We start from the raw sequence: 24314 nt of genomic DNA, 5'->3' as shown, positions 1-24314 counted from the left end.
TCATAGAAAACCTGTGAGCCTCTACACAGCCGATGAAGGTGTTCCATAGCTGAAAAACCTGCTCTTACGCTGATCAGTCTGTTCCATGAGTCGCTGCTCCATACAGCTGGAGGAAATTAACCTCTTTAAAACAGCTCACACAATGAATTTGGTGCACACTCTCAATTCTGGCAAAGCAAAGCAATAACAAATAGCTACACCTTAATTTCTTGCCCTGTGAATATGAATATTCATAAGCTGACGGCAGCAAAAGCCATTCTGATAACACTAAATTTCAGCTGTAAACTAGTCAGTTTCTTTATATTTAATTTCCATATATCCACTTCCTAACAGAAGCTTTAATAAATAAAGATGGCATGAATTTTGCGAGGGTTGAAGGACCTGAATTCAGCCTGGATCAGCAGCGCATCAGCGTTGACTTCTCAGATCTCTTCGTTCATCATTTTAACCTGACAAGAGCCTTCTGCTACTGGGTTGGTTTTTTTAATCCACATCTAGCTTCTCTGTCTCTTCGCTCTGCACTTCCCGGTTAGTTTTCTTCCCGTGTGCTTTCTTGGAATAGGATGTCTTATTACCGTTCTTTCTGGCTACACGGTACCGTGTGAGCGGAGTGGCGGCGGCCGGCGCGGGGACACCTGCACCTTGCGGCTGCCACTCGGTCTCACCCACAACGAGCTCAGCCAGCGCGGCCTCCGCGCGCTTTCCGGGAGCCCAGCTGGCTGGGACCCAGGGGTCTGGTGGCAATCAGGCTTAGCTACAACCCCCGGTGGAGGGGAGAGATATCAATGGTGAATCTAGACAGCGGGGGATGCCGGGGAGCACTGGAGTCCGGGCCGGCTCCTCCGCACGACCCGAACCAGGGTCAGCCCGCCCTGTTAGGTCGCGATCCCGGAGCAGACCCACGGTCATTTGCTGTAGCCGCTGCATCGGCAGGAGAGTGAAGCTGGGCCGGTGCCCAGCGCGGTCTTCGGGTACCGCCAGCGAATATCCGACCGGCGTTGCCAGGACAGGGCGCCCCTGCCCGGGTGCCACGGCTCGGCTCGGCTCGGCTGGGCTGTGCTGACCAGCTGACGAGAACCGCCGCGGGCTGCGCTGACAAGCCCCGGGCACGCCGCGGCCCGGGTTGGTGGGTTTGAACTGGCGGGCGCTGCCCTCGCCGCCCCGGCGGGCGGAGCGCGGGCGGAGGCGCCGCCGGCCGGCAGGGGCGCTGCCGCAGCGGGGCGGGGAAGCGCGGCGGCGGCGCTGCCATTCCCGGCTGCGCGGCCGCCTCCTCCCCTCCGCCTCTTCCTGGCCGCGGCCAGAGGAGCTGTGCTGGCAGCGGGGAGGCGGCGGCGGCGGCGCCCAGCTCCCGGCCCGCCATGGCGATCCGCAAGAAGAGCAACAAGAACCCGCCGGTGCTGAGCCATGAGTTCATCGTGCAGAACCATGCGGACATCGTGTCCTGCATGGCCATGATCTTCCTGCTGGGGCTCATGTTCGAGGTGAGGCGGCGCCGACGCCCCCGCCGGGGGTCCTCCGCTTCCTCCCATTCTGATGGCTCTCGGTGCTGGAGGGGAGGGAGGGCGCGGGAGTGCCGTGGCGGCAGGGAGGCCGTGCGGGCTGCGGCGGAGCCCTGCGGCTGCCCCCGGTCGGCGCCGCCGCCTCCCGGCGCACCTGCCCGCCGGCCCACGCCCGACCCGCTGGACGCGGGGACGGGAGCCGACCCCCGCCCCGCCGCACGGCCCGAGAACCACCGCGGGCGCCCTCCCCGCCGCGCATCCCCGCTTCCCCGGGGGGAACGCCCTTCTCCCCGGTTCGGCTTGGACAGGCGCTACCGCGGGGACCCGGGTGTCGCTTCCCCGCCGCCGCGGGCGGGAGGCCGTGCGGGGCCGGGAGCGGGGCGGCGCGCTGCCCGCCGCGGCGGCGGCAGTTCCTGCGGGCGGCGGGGTTACGTGGCAGCCGGGGAGGGAGGGAGGAGTGCTCGGCACGGCGGGGAGGGGGCGGGGGGCGAGGCCCGGCCGCCACAGCCGATCCCCCGCTCTTTGTGTGCGCGGCCCCGCCGGGCCCCGCCGGCACTACGGCTCCCGGCGGGCGGCGCGGCGGGAAGGGAAGGCAGCGGTGACGTGTCCTTACGGCCGCCGCTCGGGTACCCCCTGCCCGCGGCCCCGCAGCGCCCGCCGAGCATCCCGGGGCTCCCGGCGGCTGCGCTGGGCACCCGCGCCGCTTCCTCCCGCCTCCGAGATGCGCCGAGGTTTGGCAGCGGCGGAGGGGAGCTCTCCCTCCGGCCTGAGGGCCGGCCCTGCTGCAGGCCCTCCGCCCCCTGGGCCCCCATGTTGAATGCGGGTGCTTTAAAACGTGCCTTTTTGGCGCTGGAAAGGTAACTTACCTCTGTGACTGCCAAAATGTTATCAGTGATCTAAGATCACTGGTCATCAAATTAAGACACTGTTGACCAAATGTTTCTGGTATTTTAGGCATTTGTTCAGACGTTTATTTTAGACATTTGTTAAGGGTTGTGGACCTTTTTGTTATAGCGACGGTTTTCAGGATGATTTGGTCCAGCTGATGGTACAGCTCAGCACTAAAGGCCAATGGAGTTAGGAAATAGATACATAGATAGAAAGTGAAAACAGGGCAGACCCGCTACTCTGTTGTGTTTGGGTTTGCTATCAAAAATCACCAAGACAACTGTTATATATGGTGATTTTCTGGGGAATGAAGTTAAAGAGGTAAACCTAAACTGTTACTTTTTGTACCTACATCAGGATTACTGTATTAACAGTATTTCTGGTAGGGTTAGTGGTTTTGGGGGATTGAATGTGAAGAATTCTTCTGTTTCCAGTTTTTCTTAACCCACTGTGTTTTCTAACCCTGTGTAAAAAGGCCATGTGTCATTGTTGGTACAGATATGGTATGTTGCAATGTTTTAAATGCTTTGATCTAGGTACTTGATGTCACTTGCTGCGGTTAATGTTGGTATGGTAAGGTGTTTACACTGCCTGACTTGTACAATTCCAGTGTTGAGAGTAGCTGACAGAGCCTTCAAAGGGCAGTTCAGAATTGAGTGCTGTTTTGAATTGTCCTCTGAGGGCTCCCTTGATGAATAGGGAGCCCGAGGCAACTTCGCTACTTTGAGCAAACTAGTTGGATTCCCTGAAGTTATATAGTCTGGACAGCCTGCCACGTACTCAGGGTTTCATAGAAAATCTAGGGCTTGTTGACAAAACACTGGTTTTAAAGATCTCACTTCCTGTGAATAATTAATACTAGCATTAACCTAGTCATTATCTTCAGATGCTCAGCATATCCTTCCAGGGCTCCTAAAGGAGCTTGGGTTTTTTGTCAACCCTAGTAATTGCCACATAGATGCTGGGTTTTTACAGAAATGAGAAACCATCTGATCATGATATGGTAAAGCACAGTTATTTTTCCCTCTCATTTAGGGCATGTTGCTTCATGTTGGGATTCAACAAAGATGTGTTATAGTAAAAAAATATTTTCTGCTTATTTACAAATAAGAAATTGTACTCCATCTTACATATTGGGGGTTTTAGAATATCCCCACCCCACCCCCTAAAGAAAGCCATTATGACAGCATCTTCTCTTCAATTTGTTTTTATTCATTCTGGTTTTTCTTACAGCTCATTATAAAGGGGTAGTACCACTACTGGTAAATTTAATTTCATTTATTTTATGCTTCTTGACAAAGGATCCCCAGGGTCAAAGGAATGCTAATTGTGCTGAGTTGGTATCCCACTGGCCTGAAATTGTTTTCTGTTGTTTATGCCTTTTTTCCTTCACTGTCCACATTTTTCAGATCACCCACAGATTTATGAATATGATAACTGACTTCCAAATTTTGTCAAGCGAGAAAAGTACTTTTAAATAAAGTTTATTCTCTGCCACTGCTGAATGCATCATGGTCTAGGGACTCAGTGATATTGTACATTCTGTTAATATAATAATACAGTATGCACTAAAGACCAAATTGTAGCACGTGTTTTTATTTTAGTGTTGTAGGATTGGTTGTTTGTAAGTAACATTTTCAAGGATCTTTAGTTTGGCTGGTTGAGTATTCTGTAACAAACCTATAGAGACCACACCACATGTGCTGCCCTTGGAAAGTCAGGTGCAGTGCTGAGATAATGGGAGTTGGTCAGTTTTTTGGGAGGAGGCAAACGTGGTGGGTAAGGGTGCCAAAACCACGGGCGAATGTTTTCAGTTTAATGTAGTTTATTTCCATGAGAATTTGCAGCACATTTGCTTTTTTCTCTTTCAGATTACAGCAAAAGCAGCCGTCATTTTTGTTACACTTCAGTATAATGTTACCATTCCTGCCACAGGTATGTATCTTGCAGGAGTTAGGAGACAGTGTATCACAGACAGTATTAGTGTGCCAGACTTGGCAGGAAAGGAACTTGTCAATTTTAATAGATAATGAGCAGCTTTCAAGGATTTCACTTCATTTTTTATTAAAACACTGTTGACTAATTAAGTTAAAGACAATGTTTCTGTTCTACTGGATTCGTCATTAGTGCCAAAGCACCATCTAACTGGTAGATAAGTTCACATGAGTTCTTACTCTGGCATTGCAGGTGATAATCTTTAATAGTCCACGTGTGGTGATAGTTTAACATATTTTTATTGTCTACTTTCAGTGCATTTGGGTAAGATTCCTAAGTGCACTTAAGTTTTTAGTTTTATAGCATCTTTCCAGAGTCAAATTGAGTTTGTGGTGTGATGGAAAAGATAACTATAAACAGTCTAGTGTGGCAGTTTAATTTGATTTTTATTTATTTGTCCAGCTGACTACAAGCTATTTATTTCTGAAAGGTTTCACTCTGAGAAATAAACTTATGAACCATTAAGCTGTATTGGTGCCTAACAGTTAATTCTGTTTGTCTTTCAGAAGAACAATCTGCAGAAACAATCTCTCTCTATTACTATGGCATCAAAGACTTGGCTACAATTTTCTTTTACATGCTTGTAGCAATAATCATACATGCTATAATTCAAGAGTATGTACTGGATGTAAGTACAAAATATTAATTCCTTTCATCAAGATAATTGTCCGGTTTTAATTAGACTTTAAGGCTATTAACTTGAAAGTATACTTCTGTATTAAAATTTTTAATTGTAAAAACATACATTAAAACTTTCAGATACTCTGATGCAATTACCTAATAAATGTGAAGTACTGCAGCATATAAATAACAGTGGACTTTCATTTCAGAAAATTAACAGGAAAATGCACTTTTCAAAAACAAAGCATAGCAAGTTCAATGAGTCTGGGCAGCTTAGTGCATTCTACCTTTTCTCCTGTGTTTGGGGAACGAGTATTCTTGTCTCTGTAAGTATGCTTTCTCTTCTATTTGTATTGTGAGATTTCAGAAAACTCACTTATGTTGATGATAAATACAGTTTTGGCTTATTTTTCTGATTGTAGCCAGTTTTAATTTTAAAGTGGGGACAAGTTTAAGGATTCTGTGTGAGTTGTAGTCATAACTGAGTATTAATTCAGTCATATTACTGTTGCTCAGTCTTGAGTTGATTTACTGTCAAACTGAATAAGAGAAAATTATTTAACTTTATTATGGTGTTTCATTCTCTGTAGGTTTTTTAGTGTTGGTTTATTAACAAAATAAATGTTTAGAAAACATCATACATAGCATTCTGGAGCCTAGGGAATGGATACATGGCAGATTGCTGTAACCTCAGACTTTTAGGTGACTTATTCTTTGCTAGTGGCTGGATGTGTATGAGCTTAGCTCATAGAAAGGGAAAACTACCTTTTTCTTTTTTTATTTTAACATTATAACTCCTGGAAAACCTTTCCTTCTCTTAGTTAAGTTCGAAGTTTGACAGCAGTTTACAAGTGAAGATTTGTGGCTGTAGTAATCCTGGAATTATTTCCATCTCATAAGGACATTCTGTCTTGAATAATCACTTGAATTGTTTGGTTGCTTTTTATTTTCATAAGCCAGTGCAACTGTCTTTTGTTTTGGGAATTTGTTTTCTGGGTTGGTTTGGTTTTGTTTATTTGTGATTTCTCGGGAATTTTAATGAAAGAAAATTTATAGATCTGCAGCTTTTACTTGTGTATGTAAATGTATTTTTGTGTATACACATGTGCGTGTACATAAATGCATGCATGTATGTCCAGTGATTATTTCTGATGAGAAAGTAACATCTTAGAGCATTTATTGGGGCTTTTTGTTTGTTCTTTTCTTTTTTTAGGAGAACTATATATCAGATCCAACCTCTCTGTGGAGGGACTATCCGCACACTCTGATTCCGTAAGGCCTCCTCCTTACAGGGTTGCTGGGGGAGAGGAGGGAGTGTTTTAAGCCTAGGGTGTGTCATGAACAATCTGTGTAGAATATGTAGTTGTAAAACTATATTAGTCACTAACGTATTTTTGGTCATATTTATGTGGGTTTGATTCTTTGACAACTTGTAGCATACGAAGTTCTTTTTATGTAGGCTATTACTTAAAGAATTGCATTTTTGCAAGTTTTGTCTTACTGATTTTTTATTAAAAATATTTGTTTAGACTTTGCTGGCATGAAGGATCTGTATTTTTTCTTTCTTTAAGAGAGAATGATAAAATAAGTTCACTAGAAGTTTCTGAAATGTTTGAAATGTTTTAAGTTCATTCATAATAATATTCTTCAATTCTTGCTGTATTGTACAGGTTTCAAATGAAGTTTTTCTACATCTTACAGTTGGCATACTGGTTTCATGCTTTTCCAGAGCTGTACTTTCAGAAAACTAAAAAAGTAAGTTCAAAACATAAATGGGAGGAACTCCATAGCAAGGCAGCTTTTTTTCTTTTCAGTTAAACCCTAATTGCAGTAAAATTGCTAAATATCTGTTGTGTAAATAAAAATTACTGGTGTTTGTCATCCACTGAAAGAATTTTCCCTTTCAGCAAAGTGATCGTGAGATTTTCTTTTCAACTATTTTGTTTGTTTGTTTGTTTCTCAGAATTGATGGTTTGAAGAGGTTCAGTGAAATTGCAGTTGCTTCATGATTCATGATACAGGTGTAGAATATAAACTGTGAATAATTCTATACATCAAAGGAGTATGACAATCTGGGATTTGATCTAAATAGCATTTAAATGGGTGGATGAAAATGGGACATGAGCTGGCAATGTACCTTTGCACCCCAAAAAACCGGGTGTCACCTGGGCTGCATTACCAGGGACCAGCTGGTAGAGGGAGGAGATTCTGCCCCCTCTACTCTGCTCTGGTGAGACTGCTCCTGGAATGCTGCATTCAGCTCTGGGGTCCCCAGCACAAGCAAGGTATGGATCTGTTTGAGAGGGTCCAGAGGAGGGCCATGAAGGTGAACAGAGGGCTAGAGCACCCCTACTATGAAGGCAGGCTGAGGGAGTTGAGGTTGTTCAACCTGGAGAAGAGAAGGCTCCAGGGAGACTTTGTGATCTCTCACTGTTTGACAGGGGCTTTATAAGAAAGATGGAGAGAGACTTTTTATTGGAGTCTGTAGTGACAAGGAACAATGATTTTGAAAGAGGGTAGGTGTAGAGTAGATGTGAAGAAATTCTTTATAATGAAGATGGTGAGATACTGGAAAACAATGCCCAGAGAAGTTGTGAATTTGCTTTCATTTGAAGTGCTCAAGGTCAGGATGGATGGGGCTTTGAGCAAACTGGTCAAGCAATAAATGTCCCTGCCCATGGTGTAGAGGCTGGACTAGGTGATCTGCAAAGGTATCTTTGAGCCCAGACCATTCTGTGGCTGTTGCTCTGTAACTAGGCTGCATATCTGCTGCCAGTTCTGCTTTATTCAAGAAAATGAAACATAGGTGTTACATAACCACAGATCTTTGTACAGGAGCCTAGGAGAGGCTTAGTAAAACAGTAAAGAGATGCACTGTTTTTATGCTGCTCAGATGCAATATGAATACTGTTTTGCAGATGTGCGGCAGCTGATGTTCCCCGATTGTGCCAGTAAATATTTTCAAATATTGAAAAATTTGACTTCAAATTTTTTTTAAATTTCAAATTTGACTTGACAGCCAAGTGTGGAGATTCTTCTTAAAATAACTTCAAGATGTCACAAGTGCCCTAAGTGCTGTATGTTGAATAGTAGTGTTTTACTTGGTCACTGCTTGAAATTGTGCCCTCTGACTTTTGCATTAAGAGTAATAGTACATTTGTTTTAGGAAGCTCATAGTTGATATTTCTGTAACCACTGCTTAACCTCTTCCATCTTGGCTTCCTTGCATTATTCCTTCTCTTGAACAAACTGGCTAATAACTAATTTTTTGTTTTCTTTCAGGTAATTTAGAGTAGGTGTTTCTTCACCTATTTTCTTGCTCTTTGTGTATTATGAGCATGACGTTTGCTATTCTCATAATTGTTTGATTCTGTGGGTTTGTTGGATTTGATACTGAGTATTGAATAACATAGTATAGATCTTGAAAGATTAAAATTTTAGGCCTTTTTTAATTACATGTGTACAAAATAAAGCTAAAGATCCTTCCTTGAAGGTTAGAGACTCTTTCCAAAAAGGAGGAGTTTCTTAAGCACAACCAAATGTATTCTACTGCCACTCCAAAAGAGATTTTTATTGTCATCTGGCATACTTCAGTGGTTCTTCTGTTCACAGATGACACAATCTGCTTTCCATGTGCTGTGTGTCTTCCTCTTTATTATTTCATCTCCATGAAGTGTTCAGTTTAATAGGGCTGGCTAAAGCCTGGCTTAAAGTGGGACCATGTGTTTTAGCATGACTGGTTAATAACAATAATCTCTGTATTTGCCAGAAACAGTGTGCCAGAATTTTGGATGGCCTTGAATTCTTAAAATTGATGTCAACACTTGGAAAACCTTTCATTTTGATTTGTACACTGTTATTTTATTCTGTGGCAATCTGACAACTTGATGGGCAGTGAACATGTGGAACTGTAGGATCTGATGATACAGTAATACATACAAAATAAGTATTGTAATAGCTTGTATAAATTCACAGTGGTCATAACAAATAAAAGTGGATCCTTTTAAAAAACATCTTTCCATGTTTGATGCCATTTCTCACAGTAGCATATGTAAGATACTGAATATTACTGGTCGTTGAGCAATAAGTTATGTGTGGAATTAGATGATCCAGTCTGAGTGATTCAGTGCCAGACCAGGCCACATTAAGGTAGCTGATACACCAAGAAGAATTTCCAAGACTAGGGAATAGTTTGTAATAGCAGATAACATAGTACAATCCTGTATAACATTGTATATAACACATGGTCACTTTTTTCTTCCAAATAGGAGGATATCTTTCGCCAGATTGTCTACATTGGACTTTACCTCTTTCATATTGCTGGAGCCTATCTCCTGAAGTAAGTCAGTTGTAAACTTTTGCTGACTCCATTCTCTGCCTTAAATATCTAACAAAATGTCTGAATGTTTGTTTTATTTGTTTTGATAGTCTGACCCATCTTGGACTTGTTCTTCTGGTATTGCATTACTTCGTTGAATTTCTTTTCCACATATCCCGTCTTTTCTACTTCAGTGATGAAAAATACCAGAAAGGGTAAATAGTCTTTATCTTTAAAATTTGTGTACTTTGTCTTAGAGCTTTTTGCATTTAACTAACCAGAAACCAAAATTACAAGGGAGTTCAAACAGTATTTCTTAAGTGACCACAGTTCTTCAGACTAGTGTTAGTACTTCTATTTCTAAATCATCAGTATACTTTTTATCTTGTTTTATCCTATTTAAGTAAATATTAGTAGCAGTACTAAATGAAATAAAATCTCTCAATGTATATTAATGTGGGTTTTTTTGTAAATTTTGTAGAGAAAGGAACAGGATAGATTGCTAATACAGCCAGCTCTGTAGGAACTAAAACTGTGCTTTTATTCTAATAGTACTGGAAAGCACTTTCTATTAGTTGAAATCAGTTTTCATAACATAATACAAGATGGATTTAAGATAGGTGCAAAATCATGTATTTAGGTAAGTGCTTACGTTTCAAACAAATTTGCATGGTGAAGGGTAATCATTTGTGTTGTTAGTACATGTGTTTTGAATGGAAAACTTACTTAGTGTTTTTGGTGTTTTTATTTCTAGATTTTCACTGTGGGCAGTTCTTTTTGTTTTGGGAAGGCTTCTCACCTTGATTCTCTCAGTCCTCACTTTTGGCTTTGGACTGGCAAGAGCAGAAGATCAGCAGCTGAATTTCAGTACTGGGAACTTTAATATCCTGGCTGTTAGGTATAGTAAACCTGGAACAGTTCTTAATCATGTGCTGCAAACCCATGTTAAATACACAATGTAAATGATCAGGTACTAATGCCAGTAATCCTGAATGAGTGTTTTCATGCAAACAATGGAACCAACAGGAATAGCTTATGTAAGAAACTTTTAAGGCACTTTGAAATGAATTGACTGAATTTAGTCTACAACTGAGAAATCTGTAAGTGGTTACTCTTCTTTTCTTTGATAACAAAAAACCCAAGCAACAAAAAAAAAAAGAAAAAAAATGAGAAGAGTTAAAAGGAATATCCAATTACAGACACTACTTTTAAATGTTTTAAAGTTAGTTTAAAAAAGTTTAGTATATTGAATTCTAGATATGATTGCTGCGAGTTTGTCTTAGAGGTCAAAACATTGTGTCCAGAGCAGCTTTGGTCTTGGTTAAAGATTACTGCTTCTTTCTCTGCCTTTATTATAGCTCCTATTGCTGCTGTGTGATCCAACTGCCTGGCCTTCTTATGAATGCAAAAAAGAATTTATTGAAACACTGACAGTGTCAGCATTACATTGCAAAATCGATACTCTGGGCTGCAAGACACTCTTGAACCATTTTCAGCTGTTACTACCTGGTACCCTGATAGTAATTCTGAGAAAGACAGTGGGAAAGAAACCTAGTGCTTGCCAATTTTGATGGGCAAAAATTTCACTGTCACTCTATCCAGTGTTGATCATCTGTGCTTAAGCTCAGTGTCACCCTATGCAAGCAAACTCCTGTTTTAGAAAATGGATGTTTTCCACATCCTCCCACTCCACAGGAGGAGTGGGTAGAAGTTGCCAAAAAACCTGAGGTGTTCTACCTTCCTTTTCTGTTTGATTAATGAGGCAAACTTATTGATAAAACTTTTCCTATTATTTGTTTCTAGAATCAGTGTGCTGGCCTCCATCTGCATGACTCAAGCATTTATGATGTGGAAGTTCATTAATTTCCAGCTTCGGAGGTGGAGAGAGCATTCTTCTTCTCAGCCTCAGTCAGTGAAAAAGAAGTTTGTATCAGCTAAAGGAAAGACCTCCAGAAAAGAAAGAGGTTTGTAGTTTCAGTTTTCCTATCGCCTTGACTTCTCAAAAAAGCATTTTGTGTTTAACTTGTGAGATGACTCAGCTACAGAAGCAGTATTGATGAATATTACCGTGGGAAAAATAGATTTTTAAGAAAAGCTGCTATATGTTGGGTTTTCTAGCTGCCCAAATTAAGGAATTACTGGGTTTTTTTAGTTAATGCAGTATGATATTTTTATTTTCTTTAATTTAATTGCTTGAACAAAGAATGTCATGCTTATGTTTTGTTCCCTTACATAAAGGGAACAGATTCAATTTTGGATCTGTTCTCTTACACATTTATTTGTAAAATTTTCTTGCAGTGGATTTCAAGCTTATTTTTCATTGCCACGAAATTCTGAAGGTTTAGAGCAAAGAGATGGTTTGATGATCCACCCAGTAAAAAGTTTTGTGTTGGACTGTTTTCACAAAAAACAGAAATTGATTCCTTTTCCTTAAGGAAAGGTAATACACCTTACTACTCTAAACCCGTGTTGAAGCATTTGGAAATGAACTGAGGAGTCCAGGTTTCGCTTTTTAATTATGTAACCTTTCTATGGAAAGGTTATGAAAGATGAACAGAATACTCTTTCCTCCAAGAAAAAATTTTGTGCTCTTTAAAAGAAAAAAATTTAATCCCAGTACCTCATTATGGCTGTCACACCAACAGTTCAACTTTGGTGTATTTAGTTGCTAGCTTGAATAATTTCTGCACCCTTTTGAAATGGCAGAAGTTGTTTCAAAGGCTTTCTTCAGCATTATCCTTTGCTCCCAATCGTGTTACCAACCTGATCCACCTTTTTACATGTTGAAAATAGTGTGTGTCAAGACCATTTGCACTGAGAACTGAAATTTGTGATGGGAGATCAATAATTTGGTTATTTCTCCCAAGTTTCTGTTTTTATTAGAATTGTGTGTTATAGAGTACTGGACTACCTTTACAATGGTTTATAATTACCACAACTTGGCTTTTGTGTAGTGTCGGGGTTTGGTTTTTTTTTTCCTCTGCAAATTCAGTTGGAATTTTTTTTTTTATAATTGCATGAAGGTAGTTTCCTATGTAAGTGTCCTGTTTAATCAGAGTTTCATGTTCATGGCCTTCTCACTATGGGTTTTTTAATTTAAGTCTTTTATGTCAAATGATTTTAAAATATGTGCCTTGGTGGTGATTTAATTAGGGAGTCAGAAATGTAATAGCTTCTAAAATCTCTTAATCTATTTCATTCATGTAGTTTAGTGAATCTGCTGGGTTTCACCCAGCTTCAATGGAGACTTGCAAGTGGTAAACAAATAGTGGAAAAGTCAGGCAATTGGAGTTGTGGTTTAATTCACAAAACAATTGAACTATGCCTGTCTTGAACACTGAAGAATTTTATTCCTTATTTTAAATGGAAATAAAAGAACTCAGTTCATTCAAATTCTTCTGTTTTGAATACTCACGTTGTCTATTCAGAGCCCTTGCATAGGGTGCAGCAAAACAGTGTTTTTGAAAAAAGGAATATATGCAATTGAACTCTTCAGAACACCTTTCTTTTTTTTGTGGTTGAATGTTTTTTTGGGAACCAGGGCACAATAAAATGTCTTACTTTTAGTCTATGCCAAAAGCAAGAAATGACAGTAGAAAAATCCTGCTGGTGATGTAGGTGGGGTATCCAGCCACATTCTGATTGATGTTCTTTGCTTTACCTAAACTGTTTAAGAAAATATGATTTCAGTTAGCTGGCTTGGGTCTAATTAATTGTTTGTAAGTTTCTTTATTTAAAAATAATTCAAACATTTTCAGAAATATCCAAAGACCACCTTATGCAGGCTTGAAATGGTGGTTTCATTTACAGCCAGATATGTGGTCAAACAGACTTTGACTCTTCAGGCCTGTGTTTGATCTTGTGCTCATGGTTACTTTTTTTTTTTGTTGCTTGTTTGCATAAATGGGAGCATTTGGGTGTCGTGGCAGAAAGCAGGAGGCCAACAGCTGTTTTTGTAGCCTGGCCACACTCTAGTGACCTTCAGCACATCTGCAGATAGAGAAAATAAATTTAACCAGTCCTTTGTAAAAATATATAAATATATATATTTAAAATACTTTTTTAAAAGCATCCAGAAGTCCAGCAGCTGTTGCTTGAAGTCAGAATGATATAAATCAGAGCAGAAGTGCTAGGCTGCAAGCATTGTAGTTGGCTATGCACTGTGCTCTTTAAATCTGTTTTATAATTATAGTTACTGTCAGGTAACATCTGTTTCCTTGGTTGTGGTGAAACTGAATAAAGGGGATACTTTTAATTCCCTATGGTATCACTCTGCTCCACTTTACTAGTTGTATGCACTATAAATCCACAGATTGTGTGTGCATTGTTGGTTTGGGAGGAATTTTTGCTAGGAAAAAGTAAAAAAAAAAAACAAAATCATTTTGATACTTGAACAGATTAAAATTCTTGAGGTCTTCTACCCCTGAAGTGGGATAGAACTAGAGAGCTGCAGCTGGTAACATGTTCTTGCTTTCTGTTCTTAGGCAGGTGCTGCACGTATTCATTGAAAATCTGAACTAGTGTTTTACTTCTGTCTGTCTTAGCCATGTAAATATCCTCATCATAACATAAATGAATTCTGTATGTTAAAGTATATACTTTAAAAATTATATCTGTGTACAAAGGATTTCCTCTGTGGTTTAATGCCTGAATCTTGTTATGTATAGGCAAGCAAAGGAGCGTAATTTTAGCAAGAATTATGAGGTAGGTGGGATAAATAATTAAGACCTGTAGCAGAGAATTATGTTTATGTCGTGTCTCCAAAATTTCACAGAACTGTCTCATCTCATCTTCAAGTTGTACATCATTTTTTCCCAGAATATCTCCTAAAATATCATAACTGGTCTTGATTTTCAGTCTAGATGTATATAATGCACACATTTCAGTGTCTGGCTACATCAGGAAACTGGAATTTTTTGTAGTAAAATTTAAATATTGCATGTTGTAAAAACTTCATTTTACTGTTGAACTCTGAAGGATAATTAAGAGGTTTAACAAAGAAGGTAAAAGAAAGGTAAGTCAGAAAAGAAGCTAATGGCTGTTTGTGTAGGACCCACAAAACTGTAATAATATATAAAGCATCTCACTGTATTTGAAAAGCGTTTTCTTCTTTTTTTCTAGAAAATGGAATAAATGGAACAGTGACTTCAAACGGAGCAGACTCGCCTCGCAGCAGGAAGGATAAATCCTCGTAAAACTGGGTTTTATTAAGTTAATTGACTAATGTCCCCAAAGAATCTGCTTTTTACATGGATGGCCCTTCAGCACTAGAGTTATTATGGATTAAAGAAAATACAATTCATGTTTTTTGATTATTGCTGTTGTTTTGAGAAACTTTTTTTAAAAAACCATTTTGACTAAGGAAAAAGGTTTATCTCTCTTCAAATACTTGGGGGGGGGGGGATTCAACACTTTTTAAAAAACATTGACGCTTTTTTAAATATTTACTGTGATGAAATAACTTAATGAGGATCACTGTTGCAGTGTATTATTTCCTTCCAGTTTTTGTAATCTTGGTGATACTGTTCTACCAACTTCACTTTTTCCAAGTTCCTCAAGAAGTATTGCAAAATTGAAGTAAAAACATAGTATGCATTTTCAGGTACTCTGGGTTTTCAGTTAATTACCTTGACTCAAATTTGCATTTCAATTTGAGATTCCAAGACCACACCAATAGACTTCTTTATTTGGTAGTTACTAGCTGCACAATGTCTGCTCTAAGAATTGCCCCATATAATTAAAACAAAACTGAACTAATTGGAAATGTTGCAGAGTCTTATTGTTTGTTGGTTAGAAATCTCTTACAAGGAGCACAACACCTTTTTGAGATATAGTTTTTAGCACCTGAAAATTAGAAGGGAGGTTTCTATGGTCGTAGAAGCAGTTGATTTGATTAGCACTGTCCACTTCTGTCTGTGCTTTTGAAGTGTACGTATCTTGGAGAATTAGTGTGCGTTGGACCTTCTTTGAAAACCTGTCTGTCTGATTTTATGGGTGGAGGTTGTTACAATGTGTTGTGTTTGTTTTGGGAGGCAATTAATGCTCTGTGAAGAGGGGATTAGATAAATGGATCAAGTGATGAGAAACATTCCTTTATTCTAACTGCTTTGCTTTGTTTCACCTCTGTTAGGAAATAGTTTGATTTCTCCTATATATATTTTTATGAAAAAATATTTAAAAGCTACAGCTTCTTAAAACTGACTTATTGTGACCTCTGCTACAACTGGAAAAATCTAAATTAAAGAATTTTTCCGTTAGCTTTCATAATTGTATTCAATGTGAAACTTTGTCCAGTTAGTTTTCCAGTTTAATATGCAGATGATGTTTCCTCTGTACACTTTTGTAATGGGTATAATTCAACCTGTTTCACTTGAGAATGAGTGAGACGGTTATTGCAGTCTTAAGAAGAAGTTGCTGAATTAGTCTATCAAGTTAACCCAAGTATTGAACTGCTTATTGATTAAGGAGTAATTATGAGCAATCAAGCTGATAAATAAAATAATTTTAATTAAAAACTGTTACTATAATTGAGTTTATACCAAACAAAATTATAAATCTGCATTCTGTATTTTCTAGAGTTCAATTTTGCTTACTATTCAGAATAAAGGTTTCTAGTACAAAATCCTCACTACAAGTAACTATCCATTCTTCAGTTGTTAAGTGCTATTTAGATTTATCACAGTATCATTTATTACGTGTTTCATCTGGTTACAGTCACAGTTCCCAAGTATTTGGTTCACAGCTCCTGAAGTGGACTTGGCAGACTTACACTTGCTTAGCTTGAGAACTCTGTGCCCGCTGATATGCCCAGTCTGCTTCAGTAGAAGTAGGTATGCCATGTCTCAATTGGAAGGGGTAGAGCTGCGAATCTGTCCAGTCTGACCACGAAACTGGAAAACTGGAACTCGGAAATTTTGAGAAAATCATGTACATTATATACTTCTTGTTCAAAATCATGTTTTGTGTCTGATGTTTCTAGAAAAACCTTCACAGATTCTGTGTGCCTTGCTCTCAACTTGTACCTTAAACCAAAGAGGGTAAATTTTAAGTGTCTAGTTTGGTGCTTGGACTCTAAATCAGTTTGCTTGTGATATCTGGTTGTACTGGGGCTGAAAGACTCATAAAGGGTGGAGAAACAAATTATGAAGTAAGCATTTAAGGTACCTCTTGAGATCTTCAAGACTTATAGGAGTCTGAGGGTTGTAATAGCCTGTTTCCCTAAGGCAAACTATTTATTGTAAACCTCATTCTTTGGCACAGTAGTCTTGAAGTATAGACTTCAGGTTAATTTCCAAAAACTTCAGAAGAATATATTCTTGACTGTTAATACTGACATTGCTTTTTGTCTCCTTTTGGCCTTATGGACAGACATTCTTGTCCTTTGGACATTTACAAAAGCACTTTTGTTTCCACAATGGCTTAATATTCATCATTGCCTTATAGGAGTTGTTGGCATATGCAAAGTAATGGAAAGTAACAACAATTGTTCTAGAATTTGGTTGAAGTATTGGAAGCCAGTATTTTCTGTCTCTTCTCTCATAACTAAAAATACATATTTATCATGTTTGATGAGGCAAGACCAGTAATTTTTAATTATCTGCCTTGGGATGGAAACACTTATAAACTTAGAGGATATTGAGACTTCTATTTCTATTTTGTTATTATTTGTTTTAGTGTAAGAGTATTGTTTGGCTGGATAGCTTCTTCTGAATTGCTTGAAATTGATTTTCAAATGTTATTGCATTTTTGGCTCTTTGCTTGTAATCTGGGATTCAGTAAGATGGAAGAAGATTAGTTGCCTAATCATGTTTTCTTAATTATGGCATCAAGAAAATTAGAAATGGAAATGACTGAGGAGTTCATTATATCCTATGCCAAATAAAATAGGCAGTAGTTAATTTATCCTCGTCAATTAGCAGGTCCCACAAAGAGAAAGCTTTGTCCATTTAGATGGATTTGGATTGAATAATTACACAGACAGTGGATAGGGTTTGTTTGGTTGGGTTTTTTTTCTCTTAAACTTTTCTCTTTGCCCCATCTTGTCAAAACTCTTGACAAGAAAAAAAAAAAAATTTAATAGCAGATGATTTCAAGCCTTTTTTGACCCTCAAATATATGTTTATGTGCCAGAATATTCTCTCAAAACCGGTACTTTTCTTTTAAAGTGATTATATTTAATTTCAAAGTACAACCAAGGAATGCAGAGCAGCTGAAATTAATTTTCAGAGTTTTAGTTTTCATCTGGACGCTTTCTCCTTGACTGGTTAAAAAGACTGATTTCTCCTGTTTGAATTATTCATGAATGTGAAAACACTCTGGAAATACTGTTTTTCTGGTGATCCCATGCCCAGACTTAGGAATGGTGAAGGAATTTGCTGAGCAGAGAAAATGCATAGGCTATTTCTTCTAACTTTAGTTTATGCTGAAGGTAAATTATGTATGTTGGGATATAATGCATTTAGAAAATCAGCAGTTATTTGTAAGCGTTTGGTATTTTTTTCTAAATACTCTTCCTTTGAAAATTTTAGTCATGTTTATGAGTACCCAGAATCAAAATAAGCAGTCTGGGGCTTGGTCCTCTGGTATAGGTAATTGGATTTCTGTAAAAAGGGTCAATACACATCTGCAGTCCTTTGTTCTTCGAAGATTTCTGACTGACTGCATCTGAGTTGATTCTGTTGGGGGCAAAACTTGATAGGAAAAGAAAGGCAGGATTTCCATAGCCATGCTAGCCTGACAGTAATGTGGGTTGCTGCCAGAATTGTGGCTCTGTCCCTTGCCTTAGCTAGCAAGCCTTTCTGTTTGCATGCTGAGCTAGACCAGGGAGCTGGTGCGCCTGAAAACAAGCATATTTGGGGTTTTTTTCATTGGGTTAGTTGCCTAATAGTAACCCCAGAGTTTTACAAGTAATTATGTATAAGAAGAAGAATTATGTGCAAGAAGAAAAGTTGCAGGGTCTAAGGCAGCTGTCCCCTTCTTTCCACAAACAGCATGTTGCTTAAAAATTACACTAGATTACAGTGTGGGAGATCTTTAAAGGCTTCCAGTCACCAGTCCCAGGAGTGACCTGGTCTCTCTGGTAGTTCCTACATGCCAAATCCATTAAGTATTAATGGATTTTTTCAGATCTTGTGAGGGAAGGGGAAATACTCATTGTGGTTTACTGTACTGAGATACCTTTTATCTGTCATCAGGGTTTCCAAGCAGTGCAAGAGGATACTGGCAGTATAGAAATAGGGATTCTGAAAATGTAGATTGTCCTGGATCAAGCAAACAATACTTTCCTTAACAGCCAGGAAGCAATGGGTTTTTTGCTTTTTTGGTGTGAGATTTTATTTTTTTTCTCCACATCAACCCTTTGTGTACTGGAAGAGGTCTTCCAGAGAGCTTTGCAAGAATTGTAAATTAACACTGCATGCGTGTCTTGGTACATGGAAGGGAGGATTGTTCGGTTTCTCTTATTTTATTTTCCTGTTTTCAGGAAGTTCACCAGCTGATTCCTAGGTCATACTTGGGTTTGGTTCCATTTGTGACTCAGCCCTTTGGGCCTGTGTTATAAATGTTGGAGATTGGCAGTTTCAATAGGCTCTCTTTGCATTGGCAATCATTGCTGTCCTAATTGTTCTTGCTGGAAAATGTCGGTATTGAAGGGACTTGAACACAAAATAGAGACAGTGGTGATGTTTATAACATTTACAGGCTGGTGGGAGCCTGCATACAGAGATGGTGTGTGGAGGGGGGGCCTGTGGTTTAATGCCTGAATCTTGTTATGCAAATATTTAGGTTATTTCTGGTGCAGGGTACAAAAATGTCCTACAAAATGAGGGCTTGGGGAATATTTAGAAAATCCTTTAAAAAGAAAGACTTCAAAGGACTGACGTCAGTTATCATCTGTTCATCATATTTGAATTTCTTACGTTGTGAGCTGTGGATTATCTTTTGAGCACTGGATTAGCCCATGCTTGTCGGTTTGTTGGTGGGGTTGTTTTATATACTGTAAGTTGTTGTGGTGGATGTCTGGTGAGTATCCCCTCTTCACACTGCTCCCTGAACTACTCAGTTTTGGATCTGATAACCCTAGATCTGTACACAATAAGGAATTTTGTGTGCTCTTCAGAACTAAAATAGTATCAGTGCTGAAGTGTTTCTGGATCAGACGTGCAAAAGAAATAAGCACATCAATATGTTGAGTGTCAGCAGAACCTGCTCAATGGGAACTGAAACTCTTTAGGATGAATAATTTGCAATACAGCTTGGATATAGCTCACACCCACATAGCAAGTGCTGCGGGTGAAATGGGACTGCTGTTGGCGTCTGCAACTGTCCATTCCCTTTGGTGAGCAATGGGTGAGGAGTGCTGGGCTGCAGCAGCAGTAGGCTGTCTGCTTTCTGCCTCTTAGAGAAGTTCTTTTGATGTTGCCAATTCAAAAGGCAACAACTCTTATTTCTGTTTTAAAAAAAAAAGCATACGGCCTAGTTTTGAATCCAATACACTTGCTCTTGATCTCTTTCTATGTGTCCTGTCACTTTTATTTTAGGTTTCTGCAGATACTTTAGTTTTATCCAGCTCAAGGATGGCAAGCCTGTGATGTGAGTGCCAGAAATGACAGCTCCTTTTACTTCTTTTTGTGTTTGAAACTTTTTGCAGAATCAGAGCAGTTAAAGTGTAGCTTTATAATTCAATAGCATTTCAGTATTCATTCTTTGTCCGTATTTATTGTGGTTAACATTATAGGTCAGGCATTGTCGTTCAGCACAACATAGTTGTTATTTCTTCATGCCAGACATGAGAGTGTTAGGCAATTTGATATACTGGATTTAAAAAAAAATAAGTTAGTCAGTCTGGTTTAACAGAAGTTGATATTCCTGGATGGTTTTGCTTTGCATATTGCAGTTTACTCTCACTGCCTTTCTCATTTAGGACACTGGGCACCTAAGATCTCTGAATCTCTAGACTGTAGTTTTGCTATATACCACTTGAAAAATTATGGTCTAGAGCTTTGTGTCTCCTTATATTTGTTTTTAAATGTTGAAGACTATCTTGCACTGTAATCAACAGATAAATATTCAGCACATGGTGACAAGAATACCATAACAGGGTAGGAATTTCAACTCTAGAGCTCCAGACTAGAAACCAAGCCAAAACTTAACTCATGTTCTCACGCAGGTGATTCCTCCTCTTTGTTTCTTGGTTAATCATTATCTTTGTTTCATTTATGTAGATTGTAAGTTCTCGTGGCAAGAGTTGTCCTTCGTGCGTGTGTGTGCGTGCGCGTGTGTGTACCCAGGACAATGAGGTCTGGAGCCCCGGTCTGTGGAAGCTGTAATAAGCAATCACCTTGTTATTGTTTTCCTGGATATCATAATAAAGAGTATTGAATTAAAACTGTGCTTGAATAGTCTGTTACAAAAATGGAAACATGTAGATTGCTTCTGGCCTTGCTTACAATCCAGCAGCGTAAGGGAGATACTGCTCAAAGGCAAATACAGTGTTTGTTTGGGGCCATTCACTTGAACCAGTGAACACCAGAGACAGGAAATCTGCTTAGGCTGAAGAGAAATGGCTTGTAACTTGGGCTGGAGCTGGAACTTGCACAAAATTATTGGGAGTTCAGGTCTGGTTTTCAAACATTCTGTCAGCCTGAGAAACTATATTGGCCCTCCCTCTTGGGAAGGAGGGGCTTGTTTGCTGTAATGTTTGTGCAGCATTTTGTGTCCTTTGAGTCGCACTTTCCAGTTTGAGAGTAACCATGAACTTGGAGAACACAGAGTCCTTTGCTGGGCAGTGTCTGGCGCAGCCTGGGAACTTGTTATTCCGGTGTCCCCACTCCCTTCAGTTGAACAACTTTTAAAGCCTTTGTAGACTTCAGCTTCCCTGATACAGAAGAGCAAAATTTCATCCAATCTGAAATTGATTGATGGGTTCAGAGCTGATCTGATCACCACAATGCTTTGTTGGTGATTTGACGGTGTGGTGGGATCTGAGAACTGTCCCCAACTTGGGGAAAGTTAGACTGCTTTTAGAAAACTTTTACTGTGAATATTACTTTCCATTAGGTTTGATTTGATACATTGTAGAGGGGGTTTCTACAGCTCCCATGAGCTCTACATTCACTTCACATCAAATTGTTGCTTTTGAAGAACTGTTGAACTACTTAAATGTTTCGTTCTTAAAGACCTGCATTTGTAAGTTTTAAATCCTCAAACTAATTGAAAAACAATGTTAAGTGAAGATTAATCGTTCATGAAGACACATCTTACTCTTGACTTCATTGTTGGACATCACAGCTTAAGAGCTTAAGCTGTGGCTTAAAAAGAAATTGTGTTAGAAAATCAATGGAAAACATAATTTCAAGAACAAGAGCTACCTTGCCACTGTTTATACCTGTCAGGTGACAGGAAATCTACTGTAGGTGGTGAGGACAGGTAGATCTTGATGGGTACATGGCATCTAAGAAGATTGTAACAACTCCTACTTCACCTTTCCTCTACTGCTCCTCTCGATATCATCATCTCACTCTGATGCCAGGTTTGGAGTGATCCAGCAAGTAGGGATGGGAAGCGGAGCAGATGGGCTCTTGGGAGTCAAATCATGTGATGAGTTTGGGATGCGGACAAAACAGCCACTAGAGGCCACCAAAGGCTGTGACAGCTGCGTTTGACTCCGGGTCACTGGTAGCCAGCAAGAATTTCTCCAAAGGCCCGCTTTTTTTCTGCACTTTCAGCGAAAATCACTTGTTGTCTTTTAAGAAGCATTTCTGCTGTAACTCAGAAAACAGTGCATTGGATTAAATTAGACCAATCTGTTTGTAGTTTTGACATGGTACTCAAACCTGTGTTATATTGTGCAGGGCTTGGAAGGTGTCCTAATTTGGCAAGAATCCACTTCCTCACTACTGGCTGAGGGAACAGAATGTAAGCATCCAGTATCAAAGCTTTTATCTTAGCCTAAAAGTGCAACACCTTAGATGAAAAGCAGCACTGAGAGTGCAAAGTAAGCCTCAGATTGCATCTTCTGTCTGAGATGAATTTTGTAGGCAAGTACACTGTGCTGTGGCAAATGCTGCTTTCTTTGCTGAATCCTTGGGGTGGAAGAAAATACAGAAAACTGTCTATTTCCTCCAGTTTTTTAGTGCTTTTAAAATGAAGTTATTTGTTAAAAAGGCTTATTAATTATTTTTTTTCCCGCACTGAAATTTCAGGTTTTTTCTGCCAGTGGGAGACACTTGTTTGGTAGGAGCCTTGCTCTTGGACATCTCACATCTCCCTTTAGGCAGTGCAGGAGCTGTATGAAAACTTAGCCTGCAGTGGTTAAAGCAACTTGTCAGAAAATACAAGTTAAAAGTTGCAGCCTACAGAATTTTTTTTTACCATAATAAGGAAGTGCTTTTTTCTTTAATACATTCCTTCTTTTATATGGGAAAAAAAATGGTTTTGTGTGACACTGGAAAACAGTGTAGTCCACTAATTTTTGTAGTTGTCTTTGGGGTAATTTTACCATAGTCTGCCCAGAAAAAAAACATTGTGCATTGGCTCTAGTTTCTTCTAGGTCCTGATAGGATTGCTTTTGCTGCCAGAAAGCAGTGCAGGGAAATCTATCTCTGGAAAAATAATAAGAAATATGGCTCTCCTTCAGGAATTTCCTGGGACTTTGGTGGAGTCTGGGTAAAATTTTCCTGAACATCTGGATTTGGGTAGCCTTGTTAAGAAATGGAAAAGTATCTGAATCATGCTATGAACTGTGAATGTGCTTTGTGTTGTAATTCATTAAACTGATGGCGATGGGTTGAGTGGCTGACTGGCCCAATCATTGGCTTGGCGTTGCCACCCCCTCTGAGACAGACGGTGTGTGAAACATCAATTTGTGTGGCTCCACATCTATGGAAATGCAGTTGAAAACAGGTCCAAAGACTTGCAATGCTTACACTGAGAAGGTACAATATCAAGCATTCTGCTCTTGCTCTGGCTATCGCTTTGGAGATGAATGGCTGCACTGAGAGCTGCAGGAATGCAGCAGGAGCCAGGAGCTGAGATTGCACTGGAAGCAGTTGACTCCCTCAGGACTTGAATACATACCCCCTTTTCCCCCCACCAAGCCTGCTCTGCTTCAAGAGCTTCAGAGATTTGAAATGGAAACCCTTTAATTTATAGTGATAAACGCAGCTTCGCAGCATAGGGAACATCAGGAGCCTCTGAGTAGAGAATAGAGTATGCCCCACCCTGGAGAGAATGATGTAAATAATTCTAATTCTTGGCACTGATATTTAAATTCTGTTCATTGCATGCCACAAAAAAAAAAAAAAAAAAAAAAAATTCAGACATTGTAAACTGTCTGTGTTGTCAAGAAAACTCTCAGAAGCTTTCTGGAGGAAAATTTTTAGAAGGTAGAGGAAATGGTGTAGTTCCTAGAGGCAACATGAATGTGCCATAGTTCTCTTGGCACTCTGCTTCTGCTCTCTCGCTTTCCTCTCTTCTGCTTCTCTGCCCTACAAGTCAGTGAAGTCATGAGAATAAGCTGCAGTGAAGGCCAGAGAAACTATGATTAACCCTGGAGGTTCCTCTTACAGGGAAGCCCAGCAGACCTCTTGTCTCCACAGCTGTAAGGCTTCACTGCAAAGAGCTGCTTTCCTGGACAAACACAGAAGGCCATGTGCTGCAGTGTCTGGCACTCATGGCCCTTTAGGGAAGGGATGCAAAACTGTGAGAAGTGTCCTCATGTTTCATCCCCCCTGGTTTCTGGTAGTTATCACTTTACAGGCTTCTGAAGCATCTGGTACATCAAAACTGTAGGGGTTTTTTTCTTATAATTCTTTTATAGCCACCAATAGAAGTATTCTACATGCGTTTGTGTAATCCCTCTTGAACCCATTTAAATACTTGGCATCCGCAATACTCAATAAGTTATACAATTTAACTATGCCTTGTTTGGAAAAAATATTTCCTGTGGCTTGTGCTTTAAACCTGATGATTTCCTTGTGTGAGTCTCAAGTAGT

At 39.9% G+C, this 24314-nt stretch overlaps 1 protein-coding gene across 1 annotated transcript; it reads left to right on the top strand.

The window, feature by feature from the left end:
- The first annotated feature begins 1183 nt into the window (after positions 1-1183).
- Positions 1184-20153, top strand: TRAM1 (translocation associated membrane protein 1). The gene is made up of 11 exons (XM_058831202.1): positions 1184-1481; positions 4259-4322; positions 4889-5010; positions 5213-5329; positions 6217-6275; positions 6674-6758; positions 9272-9342; positions 9432-9536; positions 10076-10219; positions 11125-11285; positions 14443-20153. The coding sequence occupies exons 1-11, from the start codon at positions 1359-1361 to the stop codon at positions 14514-14516; spliced, it is 1125 nt and encodes a 374-aa protein (XP_058687185.1). The 5' UTR covers positions 1184-1358; the 3' UTR covers positions 14517-20153.
- The last annotated feature ends 4161 nt before the right edge of the window (positions 20154-24314 follow it).

The sequence above is a fragment of the Poecile atricapillus genome, chromosome 2, assembly GCF_030490865.1.
Source record: "Poecile atricapillus isolate bPoeAtr1 chromosome 2, bPoeAtr1.hap1, whole genome shotgun sequence".
NCBI lineage: Eukaryota > Metazoa > Chordata > Aves > Passeriformes > Paridae > Poecile > Poecile atricapillus.
This window is presented reverse-complemented; position numbering and strand designations above follow the sequence as displayed.

Bases quoted from the DNA above. Each gene is read 5' to 3' on its own strand.
- TRAM1 (XM_058831202.1), top strand. From the start codon at position 1,359: ATGGCGATCCGCAAGAAGAGCAACAAGAACCCGCCGGTGCTGAGCCAT. The intron at 1,482-4,258 runs GTGAGGCGGCGC...TTTCTCTTTCAG, and splicing joins TGCTGGGGCTCATGTTCGAG to ATTACAGCAAAAGCAGCCGT. The intron at 9,343-9,431 runs GTAAGTCAGTTG...TTGTTTTGATAG, and splicing joins GCTGGAGCCTATCTCCTGAA to TCTGACCCATCTTGGACTTG.